This window comes from Panthera onca, chromosome E2 (assembly GCF_046562875.1).
Source record: "Panthera onca isolate mPanOnc1 chromosome E2, mPanOnc1 haplotype 2, whole genome shotgun sequence".
Classification (NCBI taxonomy): domain Eukaryota; kingdom Metazoa; phylum Chordata; class Mammalia; order Carnivora; family Felidae; genus Panthera; species Panthera onca.
In genome coordinates, this window is record NC_138353.1 from 50971609 (window position 1) to 50994767 (window position 23159).

The following is a 23159-nucleotide window of genomic DNA, read 5'->3' on the forward strand; positions in this document are numbered from 1 at the left end:
TAGCAGCCAAGTCCCATAGGTTGGCCAGGCTGCGCACAGCGCTCCGATTGGAAGGGGGGTGGGCTGTCCGTCAATCATTTCCTCAATGCACAGACTACTCCACTCCACCTTCATCCCCTGGCCTTCTCGGGTGGATAAGGGAGCGTGAAGTTGCCTCTGTTCTGGCGAAGCACCACTATTGGTCGGGCACCAGTATCCATCATGACTGGGGCTGCCAAAGTCCTCGAATGAAGAGGGACATCGGCTTGAGCCTACGATTGGGCCCGGGGATATGTCAGTCAAGATGGGCGGGTGCAATCTCAAGCCAGTGCACAGTACTGGTAGAGATAGGCGGCCAGCGTACCGGCGGAAGCGCTGAAGGAGAGCCGGTTTCTCTTGATTGGGCCATGAGGGAGGCAGTGCCGCCCTCCGACTCCGGATTGGCTGGACGTGAGCCGAGCCCCCCTCACGCCGGCAGCCTTCTGTAGGAGAAGCGGGCCCGGCTCGCCTGTGTCAGCCGGGCCAGCCAGTGCGGTTATAGGCGGCTCACCGGGTCCCTAACCGGAGCGACGTAAATCTGGGAGGGGCGCGCGTCATCTCAACGGTGAGGGGACACCAGTAGGCGGCGGGAGAGAGGGCTGCGGCGCGGCGGAGAGCGAATAAGGCGCCTCAACCGGAAGCGTCTTGGGAGCGACGTCGCACCCGGAAGTGTGGCAAGACGGACGCCGCACCCGGAAGTGTGATGCTACCGCGGCTTGAGAAGTGATGGTACCCGGCCAATTGAGATACGGGGTTAAAACAGGTGTGTATGTATCTTTATTTTCTAGGGCCCAGTGGGACCTCCCTTTTCGGAAAATGTTGGAGGGTGCGCGTATTTGGCATGTTTTTGACTGTTTCATCCTGTTGAAACCCGACGGGAAATGAGCACTAGGAATGTGTCCGAGGGGGCCAGGCTCAGTAGAGGCTTTTAAGAACTTTCTTTTGCCGCCTGTCACCTTCAATTCTTCTACCCCACAGGGATGTGCAGATGGAGGCTGGAGGTGACACTACTGCCCCACCCCCTGGGGACGTGGAGGACTTGGAGGACACTCGGTTTCCCAGTGAGGTGGCAGGAGACGGTGGAGGGCTTCGCGAAGACCCACCGGATCCTGGAGACGGGGACCAGGAGGAAACAGGTATGCCTTCCCCTCATTCGGGTCTTGGAAGGAATCCCTACGGAGTGTCTTTGTTGAGGGAGGTCAATGGAGGACCAGCGAAGAGTCTTTTGGGACACAGGAAAGTAGCTTAAACCATAGCAGGATCAGTAGGAGGTCATTGTGGACACACGGTGTAATTTAAATCATGGAGGAATGACAAGGAAATCCGTGGGTATCAGGGGATGTTCCCTGGGGCCTTGGTGTGAGTTCAGGTCTTTGATGAATCAAGAAGAGATTGGGGTCACAGAGGGGCATGGGGATTTAGGATGTTTAGGTCAAAGAATGACCAAAAGAAAGTTAATACAGTCGAAGGGGAACTATTTAGAAGTCAGTGTCTTTGGTGGCTAAGGTGTTATGTAAGTCCTTGCGGTGGGAAAGGGGATCAGTGGTGACCAGTGGGCACTCAGTGTTTTCATCATTGAGGAATCAATGGTGAGTTGTTGGGGGCAGTCTTTAAGGAACCAGAAATTAGTGGATGTTAATGGTGATCATCGGTAGGGAGGCGTGGACATCAATGAGTTTATTTGGAGAGTGAGATGACCTATAGGAGAGTCTTTGAAGACCCAGCTGGATGTGTAAAGGTATTTGATGGAGACACAATGGGAGTCTTTGGGGAATCAATGTTCACTGACCGCTTTGGAATGAGTGGATGTTAGTGGCATCATCAGGAAGGATGAGTGGACATCACCGAGAATAAATGGTGGTGGTAGGGGGTAGTGTCTTTGAGAACTTGAGAATTACTGTCAATTACTGGCAGGTACTGGGAGGAGGTAATTGGTAACTGGGTACATGGGGGATCAGTGAATGTCAACCAGAGAATGAGGGAATATGTGGTCACTGGGATTTTATGGGAAAATTGTTGAGACATACTTACGAATGGATAATAATGGATGTCATTGAGGGATGAATGGGTATTGACTGGAATAAAAGAGAGGAGTGTCAAGGGAGTCAGTAGGGGGCAGTGAAGTCCTGGGTTTTATTGGTGATTATTAGTGACGGTCATGAAGAAAGTCATTATTATTGTCCTGTGTGTTAGTGTATATTATAGTGGGTATTGTGAGGAAGGGAGTAGCTATCCGTGAAAATAAAGGGAGGTCAGGGAAATCAGAGGAGGTCACTGAAGTCCCGGGTGTTGGTGGAGATTAATAGTAGTCACTGGAGTGAAGGGAGAATGGAATAACAGGGTCAGAAGAGTCAGTGGAGGTCATATGAAGTCTCAGATGTTAGTAGAGGTCGATGGTGGTCATGGTGGGGATGAAGCGCCCATGGAGTAAAATATTTTAGATTGTGTGACAGGGCAGTCATTGGAGGAATTAGTGATATTGTGGGGTCACTGGGATGTTAGTGAACAGCAGTGGGAGTAAATAGTGGATTAAGGAAGGCTTAAAGATCTGGGTGTTAGTGGATATTCATGGCCGTCATTGGGAGATTTAGTGGTTATCATCAAAGATACACGTGGGTGACCAGAATAGTCAGTGAGGTCATTAGGGATCAGTGAACATTGATGAGAATAAATAAGAGGTTAGGGAGGAGTGGGGCAGGGGGAAGGATTTAAATGAGAGAATATAGAGATATTAGTAGATGTCATGGTGGCCAATGAGGGGTGAGTAGGTACTAGGAGAATAAATGAGGGGTCAGAGGTTTTAGTGGGGAATCACTGAAGATGGAAATATTAATAATGGTCATTCAGAGGCCCTGGGGTGCTTTGAAGCCTTGGAAATGGCAGTTATTGAAAGAATAAACAGTCTCTAGGGACATAGTTCAATAATGACAATGAGAGATTGGATTGTTGGGGTTTTAGAGGGATCTCTTGGGTGTCATTGAGAGGCAGAGGAGACACCTGGAGGTCTGTGTCAGCAGCAAGGGTCACTGGGGAGCCGGTGGAGATTTGGTAAATCCTTGGGTACCTGGAGTTAGTGGGAGTCCACAGCCAGATGACCCACCAGGAGTTCTCTTTCAGAATCCGAGACAAAGGACCAGCCACCCAGCCTGCTGTCACCACTGCCCCAGTCAGGGGCCCCATCATGCACCTGTGGGCTCTGGGATCCCGCAGTCTCTGAGAATAGTCCCACAGGTGGCCCTGAGAGTGGCTCTGGGGGCCAGGGTGGGGACCCCAGCGACGAGGACTGGCGCAGCAAGCGGAAGCACGTGTTTGTGCTGAGCGAGGCAGGCAAGCCCATCTACTCGAGGTACGGCAGTGTGGAGGCACTGTCCACCACCATGGGCGTGATGACAGCCCTCGTGTCCTTCGTGCAGAGTGCAGGAGATGCCATCCGTGCCATCTATGCGGGTGAGCAAAGGAGGAGGTGGACCGGGGGATGGTGACTGGGAATCTGGCTGGCCCACCGGCTGCCTGGGGGACTAGCCCACCAGCCAGGGGTGAGTCCGTGTGTGTGGATGGCTGGCCAGGCGTCTGTCTGTTGTCCGTCCGTTTGGCCAGTTGGGTCCTGAGTGATTAACTCGCCCGGGTCGGAGTCACTGGCTGGATAAACTTCCTTATTTATCTGAAAGCGTGACCTCGGGGGCTCTGTGGCTGAGTTGGGTGTCTTGCTGGGCTCTGTGTCAGTCCTTGCTCTGTGTCATCCATGCTGTGTGTCTCACCTGATTCCTTGACCCATCGTGTCTCTGCGAATACCCACACTCCCCCCAGTTGTCCTTATCCCAGCCCAAGTGTACCATGGAGTGACCGCGTGAGCTTGGGCCAGCAGTGTGTGTGTTCAGGCAAAGAGCAGAAGAGCCCCGCCCGATCCCCTCCGGTCGCCGCTGACCCATCTCTCCCCCCCGCCCCCACCCTTCCCTCCCCTAGAGGACCACAAGCTGGTGTTCCTACAGCAGGGCCCACTGCTGCTGGTGGCCGTGTCAAGGACTCCGCAGTCGGCAGCCCAGCTGCGGGGGGAGCTGCTGGCTGTGCACGCACAGATAGTGAGCACGCTGACACGCGCAAGCGTGGCCCGCATCTTCGCGCGCAAGCAGAACTACGACCTCCGCCGCCTGCTGGCCGGTTCAGAGCGCACGCTGGACCGGCTTCTGGACAGTGTGGAACGCGACCCCGGTGCCCTGCTCCTGGGCGCCGTGCGCTGCGTGCCCCTGGCGCGCCCACTGCGGGAAGCACTGGGCGCGCTGCTGCGCCGCTGCACTGCACCCGGCCTGGCGCTGTCCGTGCTGGCGATCGGAGGGCGACTGGTGACGGCAGCTCAGGAGCGGACCGTGCTGGCCGAGTGCCGCCTGGACCCGGCCGACCTCCAATTGCTGCTCGACTGGGTGGGGGCGCCGGCCTTTGCGGCAGGAGAGGCATGGGCGCCTGTGTGCCTACCCCGCTTCAACCCCGATGGCTTCTTCTACGCCTACGTGGCTCGCCTGGATGCCATGCCTGTCTGCCTGCTGTTGCTGGGCACCGACCCTGAGGCCTTCCATGACATGGCCACCTGCCGGCGCCTGGTGGAAGAGGGCATGCACACCCTCGGGGCCACGCGTGCCCTCCGGGAGGCTGCCAGCTTCTCTAGTGCCCCAGCAAGCAGTGCCCCTGCCTACAGCGTGCAGGCTGTGGGGGCACCCGGCCTCCGCCACTTCCTCTATAAGCCGCTGGATATCCCCGACCATCACCGCCAGCTGCCTCAGTTTACCAGGTAGGCCCTGACCCTATGGGCGGTTGGCTGGGCAGGCAGGCTTATTTGACTAAAAGATTCTTCTGCTGGACATGAGGCGGGAGACAGCCGGGCATCCTCTGGAAAGGTGGGATCGAATGGGTGTCCGTGTAATGAGGGAGGCTCAAGGAATCCCTTACTCTAATCCAGTGCTCAAGGAATCAATCCCTCGTTTGCTGGGGAAGCTGGGTATCCAGCCCCTGAGAAACCCCAAGTCCGATGGGGAAGGCTCGGCTGCCTCATTTCATTGAACCCCTAGACTGAGGGGAGACGGGCCAGCCAAGGAGGCCTCTGACTGACCTTGGCCTTACCTCCCGCGGTCCCCGCAGCCCTGAGCTGGAGGCCCCGTACGGCAGGGAAGAGGAACGGCAGCGCCTGTCGGACCTGTACCACCGCCTGCACGCGCGCCTTCACAGCTCCTCCAGACCCCTGCGCCTCATTTACCACGTGGCCGAGAGGGAGACGCTGCTGGCCTGGGTGAGTCGGCTAGGGGTCAAAAAGGGTTCGTTCCCGACCTCACGCCTCCTTTTCCCCCACCGGATCCCCTCCGACCATAACAGCCTCCATCGAGCACGCTGTGCCCTGGCCTGCATCACTGTTCCTGACGCTACATGTGTGTCTTTGAAACCCAGGAGGATCGCGGGGTCTCCAGCCCTCCAGTAGCCCCATCTGTTCTCTGTTCCCCCGTAAACAACCTGTACAGTGTCTTCCACTCTGAAGAGGTCACATTAACAGCCATCAGTGTGCCTCCTGCTTCCCGGTTAGCCCTGCCTGTGTGTGCACAGTGCACCTGTCACTCTGAGTCCCCAGCGCTCTTGAACATGACAGAGTTGGTCCCAGGCTGTGCCTTCTGCCCCCGGGGTGTTCTCCCCTGGGGTCTCCGGGGCTCCTCGCCTCCCCTCCCGTGGGTTTATTAAGGGTCAGCTATTCAGGGAGTTTGGTCAAGGTGACCCCGTCGGAAATAGCACCTTCCCCCAGGCTCTGCCATTTAGTACGCATATATTAAATAACTTCTTGTATGTCTGTTGTGTATCAGGCATTGTTCTCACCTGAGAATTTTATTTTACTTTTACATTTTTTTCACTTTGATTTTTAAGCAATTTCAGACTTAGAAGCTGCAAAACAGTACAAATAATTACCATAAATAGGTCTTTCACCTAGCTTCCCCAGATGTTAACCACAGGCGCTTATTAAAATCAGGAAATTAGCATCACTACAACATCATCTCATCCACAGACCTCATTTAGATGTCACCAGTTGTCCCACTAACGCCCTTTTACAGATCCAGAATCCAGCGTAGGATCATAGGCTGGGCTTACTTATTGTCTCGTTTAAACCCTCCGTGGTCTTTTTTGTTTTGCATGTCGTTGGCACTTCTCAAGGGTACCAGCTAGTTAGTTTGTAGAATGTCCCTCAACTTGGGTTTTTCTGATACTTTATCCTGCGTTTTGGGCAAAAATATCCCCCGAGTGAGTGATGTGTCCTTCTCTGCATCCTGTCAGGAGGTCCACAATATCAGCTTGTCCCGCTGTTGATGCTAACTTAGATCACTTGGTTAAGGTGACATCTCCCAGATTTCTCCACTGTAGTGTTTTGCCTCCTTCATAACCGGCAAATATCTTGTGGTGATTATGTCAGACTTGTTTTGGTTTTTGTTTTTGTTTTTTTTTTTTTTATTTATTTTTGGGACAGAGAGAGACAGAGCATGAACGGGGGAGGGGCAGAGAGAGAGGGAGACACAGAATCGGAAACAGGCTCCAGGCTCCGAGCCATCAGCCCAGAGCCTGACGCAGGGCTCAAACTCACGGACCGTGAGATCGTGACCTGGCTGAAGTCGGACGCTTAACCGACTGCGCCACCCAGGCGCCCCCAGACTTGTTTTTTTATCATACTTTCGTCCACCAATTTTAATATCCATTAATGATTCTTGCCTGCAAGAGTTACTACTTTGGTGTTTACCAGGTGGTGATTTTTGAACTCCATCATCCCTTCTACATTTATTGGTTGAGATTCTACTACTATATGGAAGAACTTTTCCTCCCCCTATTTATTTGTTGAATTTTTAATTTTCTATCAATATGGTCTCAGGGATTTTTCTTTAATTCTTTGTGGGCTCAAAGACTTTTCTGTCACTTATTTTGGTGCCCAAACGGTCTCTGATTTAGCCAGGCTGGCCCCTGTGTCTGATACGTCTCCATCACTGTTGAAGCATTCTCATTTTCTGGCACAAGATGTTCCAGGCTCATCATGTACTTTCTCTGTGCCCGTCCTGGAATGAGCCATTTGTCTAACGAGCCCTTGTGCCTTTTCGTAGAGAATGGCATTTCAAAATCAAGATATGGTAGGCCCAGGATTTTAAATTGGCTTGTCAGGAGATGACTCACTTAAGAAACGGCATCTAAGGGGGAGGTGGCAGGCCATGTGGGTTTCTAGAGGGAGAATGTGGGGCTTGTCTACAACAGCTGCTCCGTAAGTGTTAAGCTTGTTAAGTGTTAAGCATTGTTGTTGTTATACTCGGTGCACAGATGAGCAAACTGATATCCAGGAAGTACACACACACACACACACACACACACACACACACACACAGCCAGCATTACCCAATTGAAGCCACTAGATCCAGCTGATTCCTTGGCCCAACTGAAAACCCCTGGCCCGCCATGATATTAGCTTACCTATTTTAGCCCAGTGACCAGGTAGCACCAGGTGGGAGCCCTCGCCAAGTGTGTTTTCCAAACAGGAGACAGGCATGGGGCTAGGGTGGGGCAGACGGGACAGGGCATGACCAGCTCTGGCTCAACAGACTCTTGTCCCCTCTCAAACCTGCAGGTGACTTCCAAATTTGAACTCTATACCTGCCTCAGCCCCCTGGTGACAAAGGCTGGTGCCATCTTGGTAGTGACCAAACTCCTGCGCTGGGTGAAGAAAGAGGAGGACCGGCTCTTCATTCGTTACCCACCCAAGTACTCCACACCCCCAGCAGCCCCAGCTGCCTCTACAGACCAGCCTTCCCATAATGGCTTGTTCACTGGACCTTGAGAGGCTGCTAGATTGAGCAGCGCTGGGAACCACCACCTTTAGCTTTTACCTTCTGTCTCCACCCTGGAAATGGGGCGCAGGAGGGGCAGGGGAGAGGCTGCTTCCCCCTGCACCTCCACCTCTGGGGCAAATCCTTAGGCGTCCCTCTGCCTCCCTCTCCCTCTGCCTCACCTCCTCCACCTGGATGACGTGCCAGCCTCTGTTAGGGGCTGTCTCCTCCCCCACACCCCCTGTCCTGCATCAAGAGTCAGCCTCCTTGATGGGCTCTCAGCCCTGAGTGTCCAGGGCTGGCCAGGGTCCCCATGGGGGGCCCGCAGGGGCTCTGGAATTGGGAATGCGGTGCCAGCCTATGGCTGGAGCCAGCCTGGGGATATTTTAAAGAAAAAAAAAAAACTGTACATAAAAGGCCTAAAACCGGTTCCCACGAGGACATTCCTTTGCCCTTCACCTACTTCGTCTTTACCCTGTCAAAAGTGGCCCCCATCAATGTAGCTGCTGCTGCTAGTAGTGAGAAGGTGGCCTCCAGGGCCTACCTGGCTCTGTAACCCAGGCAGAGCACCTGACTTCGCACATGGCCGAGATCCAGACTTTTTATGCAGGAGGTGCCCTCGGCTTCCAAGGCTCGTTGTACTCCTCTATGAAAAGGAGGAAACGGCGCGTAGGCTGTCACGTGAGGATCTGTAAACGACAGGGGTCTCGACCTCTTGTGTACCACCGCACAGCACACGTGTCCCAGACTCACAACCTGCACAGCAACCTAGAGAGGGAAAGCCCTCCCTAGAGTTTGTATGTGTGTGCACAGCACTCATTCCTCAACCGAACCAAGACCCAGTTGTGCTCCTGTTTTGCCTCCCCCGGAGTTGGCGGGCCTCAGGGTAGACGCATGCGCGCTGTCAATGAGGGGCCCCGGTCCGCGCTTGGCTACAGCTGAAGCCTCATTGCTCCTCCGCCCTGGTCAACTGGCGAGCGGACACGCACTACACGCATGCGCGCCGCAGAGCCTGTAGCCCTCGCATAGGTGGGGGTTTTTTTGTTTTTGTGTTTTAACCAATCGTCATCCGAGGCGCACGCAAGCGCAACCTCCCGCGCGTAGGAAAATGGCGGGGAAGTTAGAGCCTTTGGCAATGGAGCCGCCGGAAGTTGTGGAGGAGACCGAGGAGGCTGAAGGTAGGGAGGGCGAGCAGGCGTCTCCGCAGTCGGGTCAGAAGGGAGGGAGGCTTGTTTCGTAACAATAACGAAATATTAGTAGCGGTACTAAAAACGTGAAAATTTAAGCTTTTTATAAAAAAAAACCCTTCATCAAAGGGGAGACAACTGACTATTCTCAATCTAGATTAACTCCTGTCAACTTCGTTGGGTATGTTGACTTAAATGTTTGGAAGAAACAACAGCCTGTATATTTCGGTATGCATCCCTTCACACAAAACACGGAGGTGGATGTTGTCACAAGAATCACCCTGCTGCCGCCACACCGAAGAAAATCCCCAGTAATTCCCCAGTGTCCTTTCACACCCAGCCCACGTCACACTTCGCGTGGACTCTTGGGTCTTAATGGAGAATGGCCTCTCCCCTGGACAGCTTTTCTCCACAGCATTTTGTCAGTAATGACACCCCACACCCTAGTGAGAGGGGAAAAATTGCCCTAGAGATCACTAGAAATCACAGTGTAGCCAGAAGAAGAAAATCTCCCCCAAGATGGTGAGCCGCCGCTCTCCCCCTAACATTTTTTCGTTACAGACATTTTCGGAATGTGCACGACTACAGCAAATAACATGGTGAAGGCCCATGTACCCATCACTCTGGTTTCAAATGTCGACTCTCTGCCCTCCTCTGATCTATCCCTGTCCCCCTTCCTGCGCACTCTTTAAACCGTTATATTAATAACATGTTGGATTGCATCTTTCCAGATCTATCTATGCAGGCATCGTCAATAGTTACAATTGTTATTTCTCCAGCACCTAAGACAAGGCCTGCTTGGTATATAGTAGGTACTCAGTAGTTTTCTTTTTTGTATTGTATGGATAACTAATAACTTTACCGGGAGGAGCTTTCTTAAATAAGGGCTACATGTGGAGGGCCAGCTTTAAGCAAAGGACAGACAGAAATGAGAAAGCTGCAAATAGACCTCATGTATTGAGCAGTTACTATAGCACTTGTGATAGTAACAACTGTGCTGAAAACTATTTTAGTTTCAAGCTTTCAAATTAGTCACAATTGAAGTTAGGATTAACTTCACCAGCAACAGAGAAAATTGAAAAGCATATCCAAGTTATCATTTTCTAGCCCATTGAAAATGGCTTTAAAAAGAGAGGCTTTAAATCTAGTATTGATTACTCTGTGGGGAAACAGCCTGTCTCTTGCCTCACTCAGAGAACTGACCACTAAAGACTTTGCTAGAAGCAGTTTGGAAGTATATGTTTAGCATCTAAAATGCTATTCCGTATCTTTAGTCACCGTGCTCAGTAATCAGAGAGTATGCAGATGTGTGGACCACAAAGGATCACTGGAGTGTTGCGGATGGAAGTACAACACAAGGAGCAATCAGGGAAATGGCTGGATTTAGATCTGTCCATGCATATTGTGGAATGCTTGTGTGGCGGATATTATTTTAAGCAGTAGGGGGAAAAATCCAATCTCATTTAAGATACTTAACAATGGGTTTTAAAAGCGTAAGATCATGGTTTGTTGACACAGAAGGAGCTCCAAAGGTGATCATAGTTTTATGAGAGGAAAGCAAATTGGGATTTAAAAAAACCAGAGGGCCACGTCAACTAGAGCCCTATGTATGTCGCACAGAACAGCGTCTGAAGCTAAAGGCCTAACTAATGACCCTCAACAAGGGACATAGGTTTTTAGGAGTGCACAAAGGTGGAGGTATTTTGTGATGTTTTTTTTCTCTTTTATTTTTCTTTCAGGAAAATGTATTCTATAATTTTAAAATATAAGAGAAATAGGGAAATTTTTGAATGGCATCGGAGGATCATATACTGACCTTGAGCACTGTTAACATCCCAGTTTTGATGGTTATACTGTGGTTACCTAGTAGAGTCCCCTTGGGTATAGGAAATATACACTGGAATAGTAAGGAATAATGGGCCATGGTGCCTGCAATTTGTGTTACAGAAATGCTCACAACTGGGAAATCTGATACCAAGGCAGATAAGAGCATTGGGGCCTTTTTCTACCACTTTTATGTACATCTGAAATTATTTCAAAATAAAATGTTAAAAGGGACTCTTGCTGTACAGGCTGTTTTATAATATACACTCCTAAAAATTTTTATCAGGACGTTAGTCTGATTATTTAAAAATTTTGCTGATAACTCACGATGACTAGGACTAGAAATGAAGTGGGGAGGAAAAATACAGACAGAGCTTTGGCAGAAATGGTTACAAAAGCCGGCTGTAAAATGCACGGAGACAATCGAGAAATCACGTTATCTGGGCACTGGATGGTATTACATGATGACTGTTACTCTTGTTGGTGTGGTTAAAGGTTTGGAGTCATCTAGTGAAAATCCCTTAAGTAGCTGAGACTCTTCATGAAATATCCAGGGATGAAATGTCAGGAAGCATAGGGCTTTCTTGAACATACCTCAGCACAGGAAAAACATAGCTGAAGCAAATACGAATGAATATTAATAGCTGTCAGATCTCAGCAACGCAAAAATCAAAAAGTATCATCATGGTGTCCTCTCTACTTTTGTGTGCATTTGGAAATCTTCGTGTGGAACACTAAAAAGAAAGCAAATAATTAGAACTACTTCCCCTTGTTAATAAAGTAGCTTTAATTTTTGTTTCACTTCCAAATATTGAATATTATAAAAATTTAAGAATCTCAAGCAGAGACATACCAACCTGGTATTACTGATTATATCAGAGAAAGGCAGTAAGATTTAGGGCTAAGGTGAGAAGGAAAAGTGTCTTTTTAACTTCACCAATTTCTGTAGTGTCCGAATGTTTTGGGGGGTAAGAAAGTAAAAATTAAAGCAATACATGAAATACATTTTACTAAAAGGTCTGAGTGTGTTCAAAGGCAGTAGTTACCTCTGGGAAGGGGAGTAACTTGATGAAGGGGCTGTTCATGAGAGGAAGCTTTTACTTTTGGTCCAGGTTTTTCTTTTTCTTTTTCTTTTTCTTTTTTTTTAACGTTTATTTATTTTTGAGACAGAGAGAGACAGAGCATGAATGGGGGAGGGTCAGAGAGAGGGAGACACAGAATCCGAAACAGGCTCCAGCCTCTGAGCTGTCAGCCCAGAGCCCGACGCGGGGCTCGAACTCACGGACCGCGAGATCATGACCTGAGCTGAGGTCGGCTGCCCAACCGACTGAGCCACCCAGGCGCCCCTGTCCAGGTTTTTCTACATTAGCTTATTAAGTGCTGAAAAATTCAAAAGCAAAATTAAATTAATGCATGCTAATTTGTAAAGGATTTCAGACAAGACAGAAAGATGTACAGAAGGTGAACATATCACCCCAAACATTTTTTAAATTTTTATTTACTTTTTTTAAATGTTTATTTATTTTTGGCAGAGAGAGACAGAGCATGAGCAGGGGAGGGACAGAGAGAGAGGGAGACACAGAATGCGAGGCAGGCTCCAGGCTCTGAGCTGCAGCACAGAGCCCGACGCGGGGCTCAAACTCACAGACCACGAGATCATGTCCTGAGCTGAAGTCGGATGCTCAACTGACTGAGTCACCCAGGTACCCCAACCACCAAATATTTTAACAAAATTTAATAAGCCTAGGTTAAGAAAGAAGCCCTGATTTAAAACATGATTTCTAATGGCTACAAAAGATTTCATCCTACGAATGTGCTGTAGTTAACTAAGATATCTTTAGGTTGCTTCAGTTTTTTAAGATTAGAAACAATGAACAATTTGCCCACCATCGTTTATTTTCTTAAGATAGATTCCTAGATAATGGAATTTCTGATCTGGAGGATTTGACTAATTTTTTAATATTTACTACTAAAAAGCTTGAAATGTAAGACTGGTTTTGCCTATCATTTTGGCAAACATTAAAAAGTTTGAAAATGTATTTGGCTGCTAAGATTACGGGGAAGGAGTCTTTTGTGGACCTGCTTGAAACAAGTGGAGAGCAATTTCATAATACACATCAAATTTAGTAACACACATGCCCTTTAATCCAGCAGGTAGCCTAGTAGGAATTTATCCAGTAAATATATTCCCATACCTGCACAAAAAAGAATGTATGGGGATGGTTTTCTGGTTGAATTGTGCCCCTCCCCCAAATTTATGTCTACCAGAACCTAAAAATGTGACCTTATTTGGAAATAGGGTCTTTGTAGATATAACTAGTTAAGATAAAGTCATACTAGATAGTAGAAGAGGGAAATTTGCACATACAGAAATACACGAATGCCAGGTAAAGACACACACAAAAAAGGAAGACCCCAAGGGAAGACCCATTTTGTGGTGCTTTGTTACGGCAGCCCAAGAAAACCAATACAGAGGGTCACTGTGGTATTGTTTATAACAACAAAAAGGGAAACATCCTGAATACCCATCAGTAAGGGGGCTTCTCTTAAATTATGGTATATCCATTCAGTGAATCACTATGAAGCCACTAAAAAGAATAAAAAAGATCACCAGTATACCTTGTCAAATGAAAAATACAAGACGTGGACCATTCATGAGGCAACACTACTTGTATAGAAAGAGTGGGCTTGTGCTCATATATGAATTGAATTATCTCCAACTACACAACAAAGAGCTTGTAACACTAGTGGTCTCTCTGAAGGGGAAGTGAGAAGCTTAGGGTCTTAGGAGGAGGGACTTTTCCCTGTATGTTACTGTGAGTAAGTATCTCTTCCTTTATCCTGTGGCTATCATATGTGTTTTTCTAGCGGCCTTTCATTTTCTCTGCCCAGTGTTCCTCAGAGAGGAGTGGGTCACTGGGATTTGACCTTTTATCATTGATTTCAAGAGTTGAAGATGTTGAAATTTTTCCTGTGGCTTTTTTGTTGTTGTTGTTGTTGTTGTTATAACTTTATTTTATTTTTTTTAAGTTTACTTATTTATTTTGAAAGAAAGAGAGCACGAACAGGGAATGAGCAGAGAGAGAGAAGGAGAGAGAGACTCTTTATCAGGCACCACGCTGTCAGCGCACAGCCAATGCAGGGCTCAGTCTCACAAACCATGAGGTCGTGACCTGAGCCGAAATCCAGAGTTGGACGTTTAATTGACTAAGCCACCCAGGTGCCCCTGTTATAATTTTAAAAGTGACACAGGCTGGTGTTAAATACATATAGAAGTATAAGTGGTGAAAATTGTTTTTGAGTCAAGATCCAAATACATTGGATACAATTGGATACAATTAAAATTCCAATGAATGATACTTGGGTCAAGTCTCTTAAGATCAATAGAGTTTCCTCTCCCTCTTTTTTTTTTTTTTTTTTTTTTTTTTCTTCTTTGCCGTGTATTTGTTGAAGAAACCAAATTGTCCTCTGGAGTTTTCCAGCATCTGGATGACACTGATTGCATCCCCATGGTATCATTTAACATGTTTCCCTGCCCCTCTTATTTCTTCCGAATTAGTATTTAGGTATAGAAACCTGGTAACATTCCTGTTGTTTTGTTTTGTTTTGTTTTGGCGAGTATCCTTCATAAGTGGTGTTGTGATCTTCCATGAGGAGGCTCATAATACCTGGTTGTCTTCTTTTGATGCTAGTCATTGATGACCATATCCTGGACCTACTGATTCTTTAAAAAATTTTTTTCATTACTTTAAAATTTTTTCATATTATAATATAGGTAGTCAGATGTTAGAGGAGTATATTTATTTATTGTTGAGAGAGAGAGAGGTCAGGGGTGGGGCAGAGAAAGAGAGAGACAGAGACAGAGGATCTGAAGCAGGCTCTGAGCTGTCAGTACAGAGCCCGACTCAGGGCTTGAACTCATGAACCATGAGATCATGACCTGAGCTGAAGTCGGGCACTTAACTGACTGAGGCACCCCAGACCCATTGATTCTTTAAGAATTTGCAGCTTGTGGCCTATAATGATTTTTTTTAAAAAAAAATTATCTGAAATCTTTCTGTCCTACTGCATCAGTTTGAACTTCATACTGATTCTAAACAGCAGCAGCAACAAAAATGCATCCCCTCCTTCTCTCACCCCCGCGTTTCATTTCATTAAGGAGATGCCTGTGGTGTCCTTTGACCTCTTGGGAGTAGCTGAACATGAGGAGTCCTGATTCATCCAACACACATCGTAAACCTCAGGGACAAGGGACGGGCTCTTGCAGGAGCCTGCTCTGTCTGGAAGCCCCTCAGCCTGTCCTCGGTTCCAGGTCAAGGGTGTCTACGCCTTCCTTCGTCCCTTCCCAGAAGGCCTGGACCTTCCCTCCCTCCTGAAATTGTGGTTTTCATCTCCACAGGGCAGACCAAGCCTTTGAAGGTGCCTGAAGACTTGCTGGCAATGGTGAAAAAGCTGCACAAAGGTCATGCATGTCTTTGTGTCTGAGGCTCAGCCTGGGGTTTTGAGGCAGGCAGATGCGGTTCAAACCCAGACCCCTCAACTCACAACCTTGAGAAATTATCCCACTGCACATTCTCCCTCTTGCACAACTTAATTCTTTGAACTAAAAATATAGCTTCAAAATTCAAGAAGTATAAGAGGATGGAAAAGCCTCCTCTCTTACACACATCAACGCACACACAAACACCAGCCACCCGTGTCCCTGACCCAAGGGCTCGCAGCAACTATTTTTAAATTCTTAGGTATCTTTCCAGAGATTAAACAAAATGCATTCATGGGTGTGTATTCTTTGTCCTCCCTTTTAATACACGATGGCAAATGGCAATGCAAATGACTGTACCTTGCTTCCATTGTTGAGGGGGCCCAGGAGCCAGCCTACATCTGGGCTGGGGCAGGGTACTGGCCACGTTTGAGGTTTGACCCCCACCCCAGCCCATCTGCAACTTAAATACTGTGATCCATCGGTCTGTTTGGTCTGTTCCAAATAAAAGAGAATCACTTCTTCCTCCTGCCCTCACACTGTCCCCCCAACCCCCATGGCCACCTGCAGAAGTGCATCGGGGTTGCTGCCTAGGCTAAAATTAGGTAGAGAACTTACGGGACTGGAAATGCAGGGTGTTGGTGACCCTCTCCAGTAAAGCGAAGACCCTCAGGAATTTGTTATTTAATCAGCACCTTGGAGAGCATCCAGGCTCCTGGAAGTCTCAGGGGATGGAGTTGGTGGCCTGGGAAAATCAAGGGCTTGAGTTTATTAACTCCAGAACTCCAGATTCTCAGGGGTTGGTAGTGAGACCCAGCAAGGGGTGGGAAGCTTTTGCCCCAATTCTGTGCAGCTGACTGAAATCAGAGAGGGCTGAGGAGGAAGTCTTTTCCATACAGAGCCCTGAAATTGGGACTGAAGTTAGAGATGGTTCCCTAAAGAGAGAATGATCTCCCTGTCACGGGAGAACCTTAAAGTTGCTATCCACAGAGGAAAGCATTTTTCTCATTTCTCAAATGTGGCCAAGACCACAGTCAGATGGACAGAAGTGACTGCCAGGCTTTCAACAGGGTGGAGCAGGTGGGAGATCTCCACACTCCCACCACACTCAAAATTACATCCAGAAGCCTCCAGCATGCCCCAGGAGGCCCTGAGTGATCTGCCATCACACTTGCCCCAACTTGCCTCCTGGTGCTTTTGACTTGCTCGCTAGACTCACACCAGCCACACCAGGCCCTTAGCCATTACTTGGGCATCTGCCTCACTCGCTCCCACCGCTGGGGCTTTGCCCTTGTCCCTCTGCCTGGCATGGTTCCCTTTTCCATACTCCCACGCCATGGAGTGGGCAGGGCTCCCTTCCCTCACCTCTATATCAAGAAGCACCCTCTACCCTTTCCCTCTTCAACCCCTTGCTTCACTTTGTTCCATCCACCGCAGTTACTGTCGCCCACATTAATAGCCTGTATCTCCGTTCAATGTCCATTTTTCCCATGCAGGATGCACACCCTGCAAGGGCCTCTCACAGAACCCAACGTGTAGCAGGCGCTCAATAAAATCGTTTTGACTGCTAGTAGCAGAGACACTGTGCCAACAACCCACCCACCTCCATCTGCCTTAGACAACCAGGCGTCTATCTTCTCTGGCTCAGTCTTCCTTTCGTTCTGCAGAGGGAAGTCTGGAGCCACAGATTGAAGACCTGATTAACCGGATTAATGAGCTTCAGCAAGGTAAACGCCAGGACCTAGGCTTCCTAGCTGGCCAGGAAGAACCTCGACTTGGAGTGCCTCCACTTCCTCAGCTCTAAAATCCAGGCACCTCTGGCTTCCTTAAAGATGAGTGTGCAGAGTCTCAGTGTGCAAGAGAATAGCAGAGGTAGAGGCTGCACTCACACAGTGTCTTCTCTTTTTTGGCCTAGCAAAGAAGAAATCCAGTGAGGAAATGGTAGAGGCCCAAGCTCTCTGGGAGAGCCTGCACAGGGAACTGGACTCCTGTAAGTGGCACTAAGAGAGGGACCCAGAGATCTTAGGAGCACTGCTGATGTTCTCTGCATGCCTCAAGGTCTTTGCATGGACTGTTCCCTCCACCTGCAGTGCTCTTATCCCTATAATCCAGATTGCCTTTTGTTGTCTCATCACCTTTCTGCTGTCAGCCCAAGCCTCATTCTAACAGGTCGACCTCAATGCCCCATCGGAATATAGAATGGCAGCTTCTGTCTGTCACTGTCACTTTCCTGCTTGACTTGTTTCTTCACAGCCTTTATTTCCACTTGACATAACAGATTTATTTCTAGTCATCTATCCCATTGGCCTAAACCCTGTGCATTCTGCAGTCTTCACTCCTTTGGCATTTGCAGAGAATGTGGACACTGAGGGGGAGAAACTGGATCAGGATGCCCCCCCCCCAGTAGGAGATGGGTGCGGGTGGCAAGAAGATACCGCCCCCCCTGCCCTGGCACTGTACCTTACCTTCGGCAACCTTGGTATGCCTTGTGCGCGAAGTGGCAGTGGGGGCACGGGGTGTGGCCCCTGGAGGCTCAAAGTGTCACTGTGTTTTCCAGTGAATGGAGAGAAAGTTCACCTAGAGGAGGTCTTGAGCAAAAAGCAAGGTATTTATCAGCTCTCTGTCTTCACTGTTCTACCCCATTCTACCCACAAAAGCCCACCGTTCCCAGAATAGCTAGAGGAATCCCACTGACACCCGAGTCAGGGGGCTTCCCTCTCTGCTCACATCTGTCCCTTGGCGGCCACCTGACTCGAAGTAAACACTAAGGGCCTCTGAGTGCCCTCCGATGTGTGATATGATGTGGGGCCCATGACATCCTCCCATCCCTGATTCCCCAAGAGCTCACACAGGGCTCCCTTGGTTCCTCTCCCCACAGAGGCACTGGGGATCCTCCAGCTGCACTGCGAGAGGAAGGAAAGTGGAGCTCAGAGGTAAGAGGTCCTGCCCAACTCTTCCCTACTTTGTTCCCAACCTGAAGGAGGATGGGGCAAGAGCTAGGGAATATATACCTTGGACACACACTTCTCATTTTTCCTTTCTGCAGAGTAGCTAGACTTGAGACTCTCTCTCATCTTTGATATCAGATAATAGTGTTGAGATTAACTCACTCATTTAAACGTTCATTGCTAGTTTCTTTATTAAATAAATTTCACCCACTGGTGTTATTCTGAATCTTCTCTTGGTTATCCAGCTCTCCCACCATCCATTCAATTGTCTATCTATCTGCCCATTTAGGCCCCCCAGTCATCCATTCACCCACCCACCCATCCATTCATCTACACATCTATGCAGTCCTTTTCCAGCCAGCCAGCCAGCCAACCATTATGTCTTCCATCCAACCACCCATTCACCCTCACTCCGTCTTTCCAATCACCCATTCATCTAGCTGTTTATTTCTTCCCCCAACCATCCATCCAGACATCTATCCATCCTTCTAGCAATTCTTCCTTTATTTCTCTGTCCAGCCACCATCCCTCCACACTTCATTTGCCCAGCCAGCTATCCTCTCTTCCGCCAGTCACCCGCCCATCCAGTTATTGCCCATCCAACCATCTCTCTATCCACCTCCATCCTTTGAACCTTTCCTTTCTTGTGACCAGATGTCTCACACCCTGGCGGACCATGACTTTAACAGTGTAGGAAAACCCGGTGATAAAGTGGATGTATGCTTAACCACATCACACGTATCAGTTTATGTTCGTTTTTCTACCTAATCCTCACAATGACAAGGACAGGAGTTAAGGGCTACTGTCACCTTCCCACCACTACCACCATTTTACATATGAGGAAACTGAGACCCAGACTGGTCGAGTAGCTTGTCCAGGGTCCCAGTAGAATAGCAGATCCAGAATTCAGGTCAGGACTTTACAATCTATTAAGCCAAACTACTGTACCCCTCACGGAAGTTTCTTGGGAAGGCATGGTTTGATGAACCATGAAACCATGACAGGATGAACAGGGTGATCATCTCAGAAGCCCTTAATGCTGCCCATTGTGTCACAGAAGAAAGGAGAATGATGAAGGTTATGAACAGACCACCCCACCCCCCAACCTTGCTGAAGGAAATGGAGGCTTATTTAGAGACTATGACTAAGAGCTGTCTTTCTCCTTCCAGGAAGAACATGTTGCAGGAGTGCACAGAGCAAATTTCTGTCCGTAACTGTCAGGTTACAGAGAGTTGCAGGCAGAGGAAGCTGGGGTAACCCCACATCTACAGCCTGATGTGGCAATGGCTGGGCATGGGAGTGGGGCTTGCATCAGGGAGAGTTTGTTGGAAGAGGAGCTGTTGGAAACAAGGCTTGGAGAAGAAAGCCCATAAAGGGGCTCCTAGTAGAGGGAGCACCAGGCAGAGATCCAAGTGTCCCCCAAAGGAATCCCCAGACTGGGCCAGGCTGGGTGTCCGTCTCAGTGTCAGTCTAGCATGTGCTCTCTCATTCCTGGGTCTTGGCCCCTAGGGTTCAGGTTGAAGAACAGCTGGAGAATTTGATGAGCCAGCACAAGGACCTCTGGGAATTGCACGTGAGCCATCCTCATTGCCTCCAACCAAAGCCCTTCCTCTCCTGGCTTCTGTGTCCCCACAGGCTGGCTCGGTGCCCACCCACTGCTCAGCCCCAACTCCATGGGATAGTCCTTGTCTCCTTCCTCTTACCCACCTAGTCAGCCCTTCCGCTTTTACCTTAAATCTAGTCACCTCTTACCATCCCGCATTGCCACGTCTAGCATCTATGGCCCAGCCTGTTGCAGTAGCCTTTGCCGAGCATTCTGCTTACTTCCTGCTCACCTAGAGTTCGCTCCCCTTGCAGTGGCAAATGGGAACCCTGAAAAAGCCATGGTTTGATCATCCCTTCATTCAATTAATGTTGCTGGATGCATCCAGCAACATTCCAAGCAGGAGGAGACAGTGAGGAGCCAAAGGGGTCAAGGATTTGTTGTCCCCAGGATGGTTGGGGGGTGGAGGGGGGCATACTCAGACTCCAAACAAAAAAATAAGTAGATAGATCATGTAATGTCAGTGGGGAAGGCGTCTCTAAGCAGGTGACATCTGAATGCAGACATAAAGTAAGGGAGGAAAACATTCAGGTATCGTGGTGCAAATGCTCCTGGAAGCAGGAAAGGCAATGCAAAGGCCCTGAGGCTGACGCGCGTCTTGGGTATTTGAAGAAGAGCAAAGGGTGGGGTGGGGGTGGGGTGGGGAGAGAAGAGATTTGAGAGGTGCACGGGGATATAGGGAGCTTCTGGAGAAGAAATGTGTCTCACCACCACCAACCACAGCAGGAACTGCCCATGGAGTTAAATCGTTGAATGAATGAATGAATGAATGACCTAATTCGGGTAAGGACTTGCTGAGAGGACAGACAGACGGACAGGTCCCCTCTCTCGCAGATGTTGAAGCAGCGATTGACCTGGGAGATACGTGCCCTGCAGAGCAGCAAGGAGCAGCTGCTCACTGAAGGTTGTACGCCGAGCAGGGGGCGGGGCGAGGGGCGGGGCCGAGTCCGCCGGAGCTCCCGGCCCCGCCCGTGACCCCCCGCCCACCCGCAGAGAAACTGGCCCGGGACAAGCTGCGGGAGGTGGAGCGGAGGCTGCGCTCGCCACCCGAGGTCGGGGGCGCCCGGATGGTGAACGACGGGTGAGAGGGCAGGGGCCCTGGGGTGAAGGGGAAGGAACCAGGAGGAGGGGAATGGGCTAACGCTCCCCCCTCGCTCCGGCACAGCCTCCAGCCGACCCCGGGGCGGGCTGGCGGGACTTCTGGGGTGCCGCGCTCCTTGCACCCCCGCCGCTCGCGCCTTGGCTGCTCTGCGTCTGCGGTCTCTGTCGGGATCTCGGTGGCTTCCTCCCCTTGCCGCCCCACTCTCGTTCTCTTCTTCCTCTCTCCGCCCCCCCTGCTCTCCAGGCAGCCGGCGGAGGTGGAGATACTCGAGGGGCAGGAGACTGCCCCAAACCGTTGCCCCCCAAAGGACGCGGCCTGCAAAGGAGAGGTAGGGAGCCCGGCGATGGCGGCGAGGGGGCAGAGACGGCGGGGCTGCCCTCGGAGTCCCTGGGAGTCAGCGTCCGTGGGGAGCAGGGCGTCCCGGCGGAGGACGTGAGGGACAGGGTAAAGGCAGCCGCCCGCCCGCGTGCCCGGAGGCCAGCGCCCTCGGGAGCCGGGGCCCGCAGCCTGACTCGTGGCTCCCGCAGGCCGGCCCCGAGCGCCCCAGCGCCCGCAGCGAGGACCTGGAGCCGCCCCCAGACCCATAGGACCCGCCCCGCCCCCTCCCCCCACGCCCCTCCTTCGAAGGCGACCGGAAATAAAGGCGAGGATTTCGGACCGTCCTCCACCTCCAGCTTCAGTCTGTTCTCCAATTCCTAACTGTTTTACCAACAGGGGCTAAAGGGAACGTGTTAAACACCGATATAAGGTCCTGTATGTCTCCTAGTAAATCCCAGCCTCCCAACAGCCCCTGCATCCCCCACAGACGCCACTGACCTCGGGCCCCTTCCCTGCCCCCCTCACCCGGGCAGTTCCAGCCAGCTGCTGCTGCACCCTCTCCAAGTACTTTTTCTTTTTTCTTTTTTTTTTTTTCAACTTTTTTTTTTTTTTTTTTTTTTTTTTTTTTTTTTTTTTTTGGGGACAGAGAGAGACAGAGAATGAACGGGGGAGGGGCAGAGAGAGAGGGAGACACAGAATCGGAAACAGGCTCCAGGCTCCGAGCCCAGAGCCTGACGCGGGGCTGGAACTCACGGACCGCAAGATCGTGACCTGGCTGAAGTCGGAGGCTTAACCGACTGCGCCACCCAGGCGCCCCTCCAAGTACTTTTTCATCTCAGGACCTTTGCCCTGCTGTGTCCTCACGTGGGGGGGGGGCCTTACCCCAGGTCTCTACAACAGCAAGTCGGTTAAGTATGTCAGCTCCCTTGGAGGCTGGCGTGGGGGACCCTGTTCCAAAAGGTGTCTTGTTGGGGCGCCTGGGTGGCTCAGTGGGTTGGGCATCTGACTCTTGGATTTTGGTTGGGTCATGATCCCAGGGTGGTGGGATCGAGGCCCTGGTGCGACTCTGTTCTGAGTATGGATCCTGCTTAAGATTCTCTCTCTTCCTCTGCCCTCAGCCCCTTCCCCCTTTCAAAAAAAATAAAATGAATTAAAAAAAATTAAAATTCAAAAGGTGTCTTGTGCCAGGGTCCTGTCATTTACCAAACATGTATTCATAAAATGCAGGTGCTGGTTGCTGTGTGCCAGGCACTGTTGGAGGCCCTGGTTTTAAATCAGAACAGGGGCTTGTAATCTATTAAGTGCTTACTAAACGGTTCACATCAACTTACTGTTATTCCCAGGCTAGAGATGAGGAACACCAAGGTGTGTATATCTCTTAGAACAGGGATTTTTATGCAATCAATACTCAATAAATTATACCTACTGTTTATTATTCTCATCACTATTCTTATCATTCCCAATCTAGAGATGAAGAAAATTGAGTCAGTGAATGTAAACAGTAAGCCCATAATAAATATTCAGTCTCGCCATTATTATAGCACAGATGAGGCCACAGAAAGCTTTAATCCCTGTTCCATGGCTTCTACCAGGCCCAGCTGACTACTGGCCTGCCCCTGATCACCTGCCCCACTGCCCACCGTGTAGATTACAAAATGCCCAGGCTTCAGGAACGCACTTTACACAATTGTCATGCCATCAGAACTGTTGAATGGTTGTTGAGGAGCAGGACAATCACATGTTCTTAAGCTTTTACCCTACGCCTTATTTATTAACTCTGAAGGGGGGGGGTGTACCTTTACAGTGGGGAGATCAGAGGGCGAGACCACCTGAACCAGGGGCTGAGTGTC

At 49.9% G+C, this 23159-nt stretch overlaps 2 protein-coding genes across 4 annotated transcripts; both read left to right on the forward strand.

The window, feature by feature from the left end:
- Positions 1-112: 112 nt before the first annotated feature.
- MON1B (MON1 vesicular trafficking associated B) lies at positions 113-11092 on the forward strand. Its single transcript, XM_060650091.2, has 6 exons — positions 113-781; positions 997-1154; positions 3136-3465; positions 3982-4801; positions 5149-5296; positions 7649-11092. Exons 2-6 carry the CDS (start codon positions 1007-1009, stop codon positions 7856-7858), a joined length of 1656 nt encoding a protein of 551 aa, XP_060506074.2. The 5' UTR covers positions 113-781; positions 997-1006; the 3' UTR covers positions 7859-11092.
- Positions 8951-22620, forward strand: SYCE1L (synaptonemal complex central element protein 1 like). Of its 3 annotated transcripts, none has more exons than XM_060650092.2 (12): positions 8951-9025; positions 15258-15320; positions 17006-17065; positions 17254-17328; positions 17896-17943; positions 18217-18271; positions 19456-19539; positions 19796-19859; positions 20724-20793; positions 20883-20970; positions 21239-21319; positions 21519-22620. In XM_060650092.2, exons 1-12 carry the CDS (start codon positions 8956-8958, stop codon positions 21688-21690), a joined length of 930 nt encoding a protein of 309 aa, XP_060506075.2. In that variant the 5' UTR covers positions 8951-8955; the 3' UTR covers positions 21691-22620. The 3 variants fall into 3 exon arrangements, with proteins under 3 accessions (XP_060506075.2, XP_060506077.2, XP_060506076.2); XM_060650094.2 differs by having other exon boundaries at positions 21235-21319; positions 21519-21691; XM_060650093.2 differs by lacking the exon at positions 19456-19539 and having other exon boundaries at positions 21519-22619.
- The last annotated feature ends 539 nt before the right edge of the window (positions 22621-23159 follow it).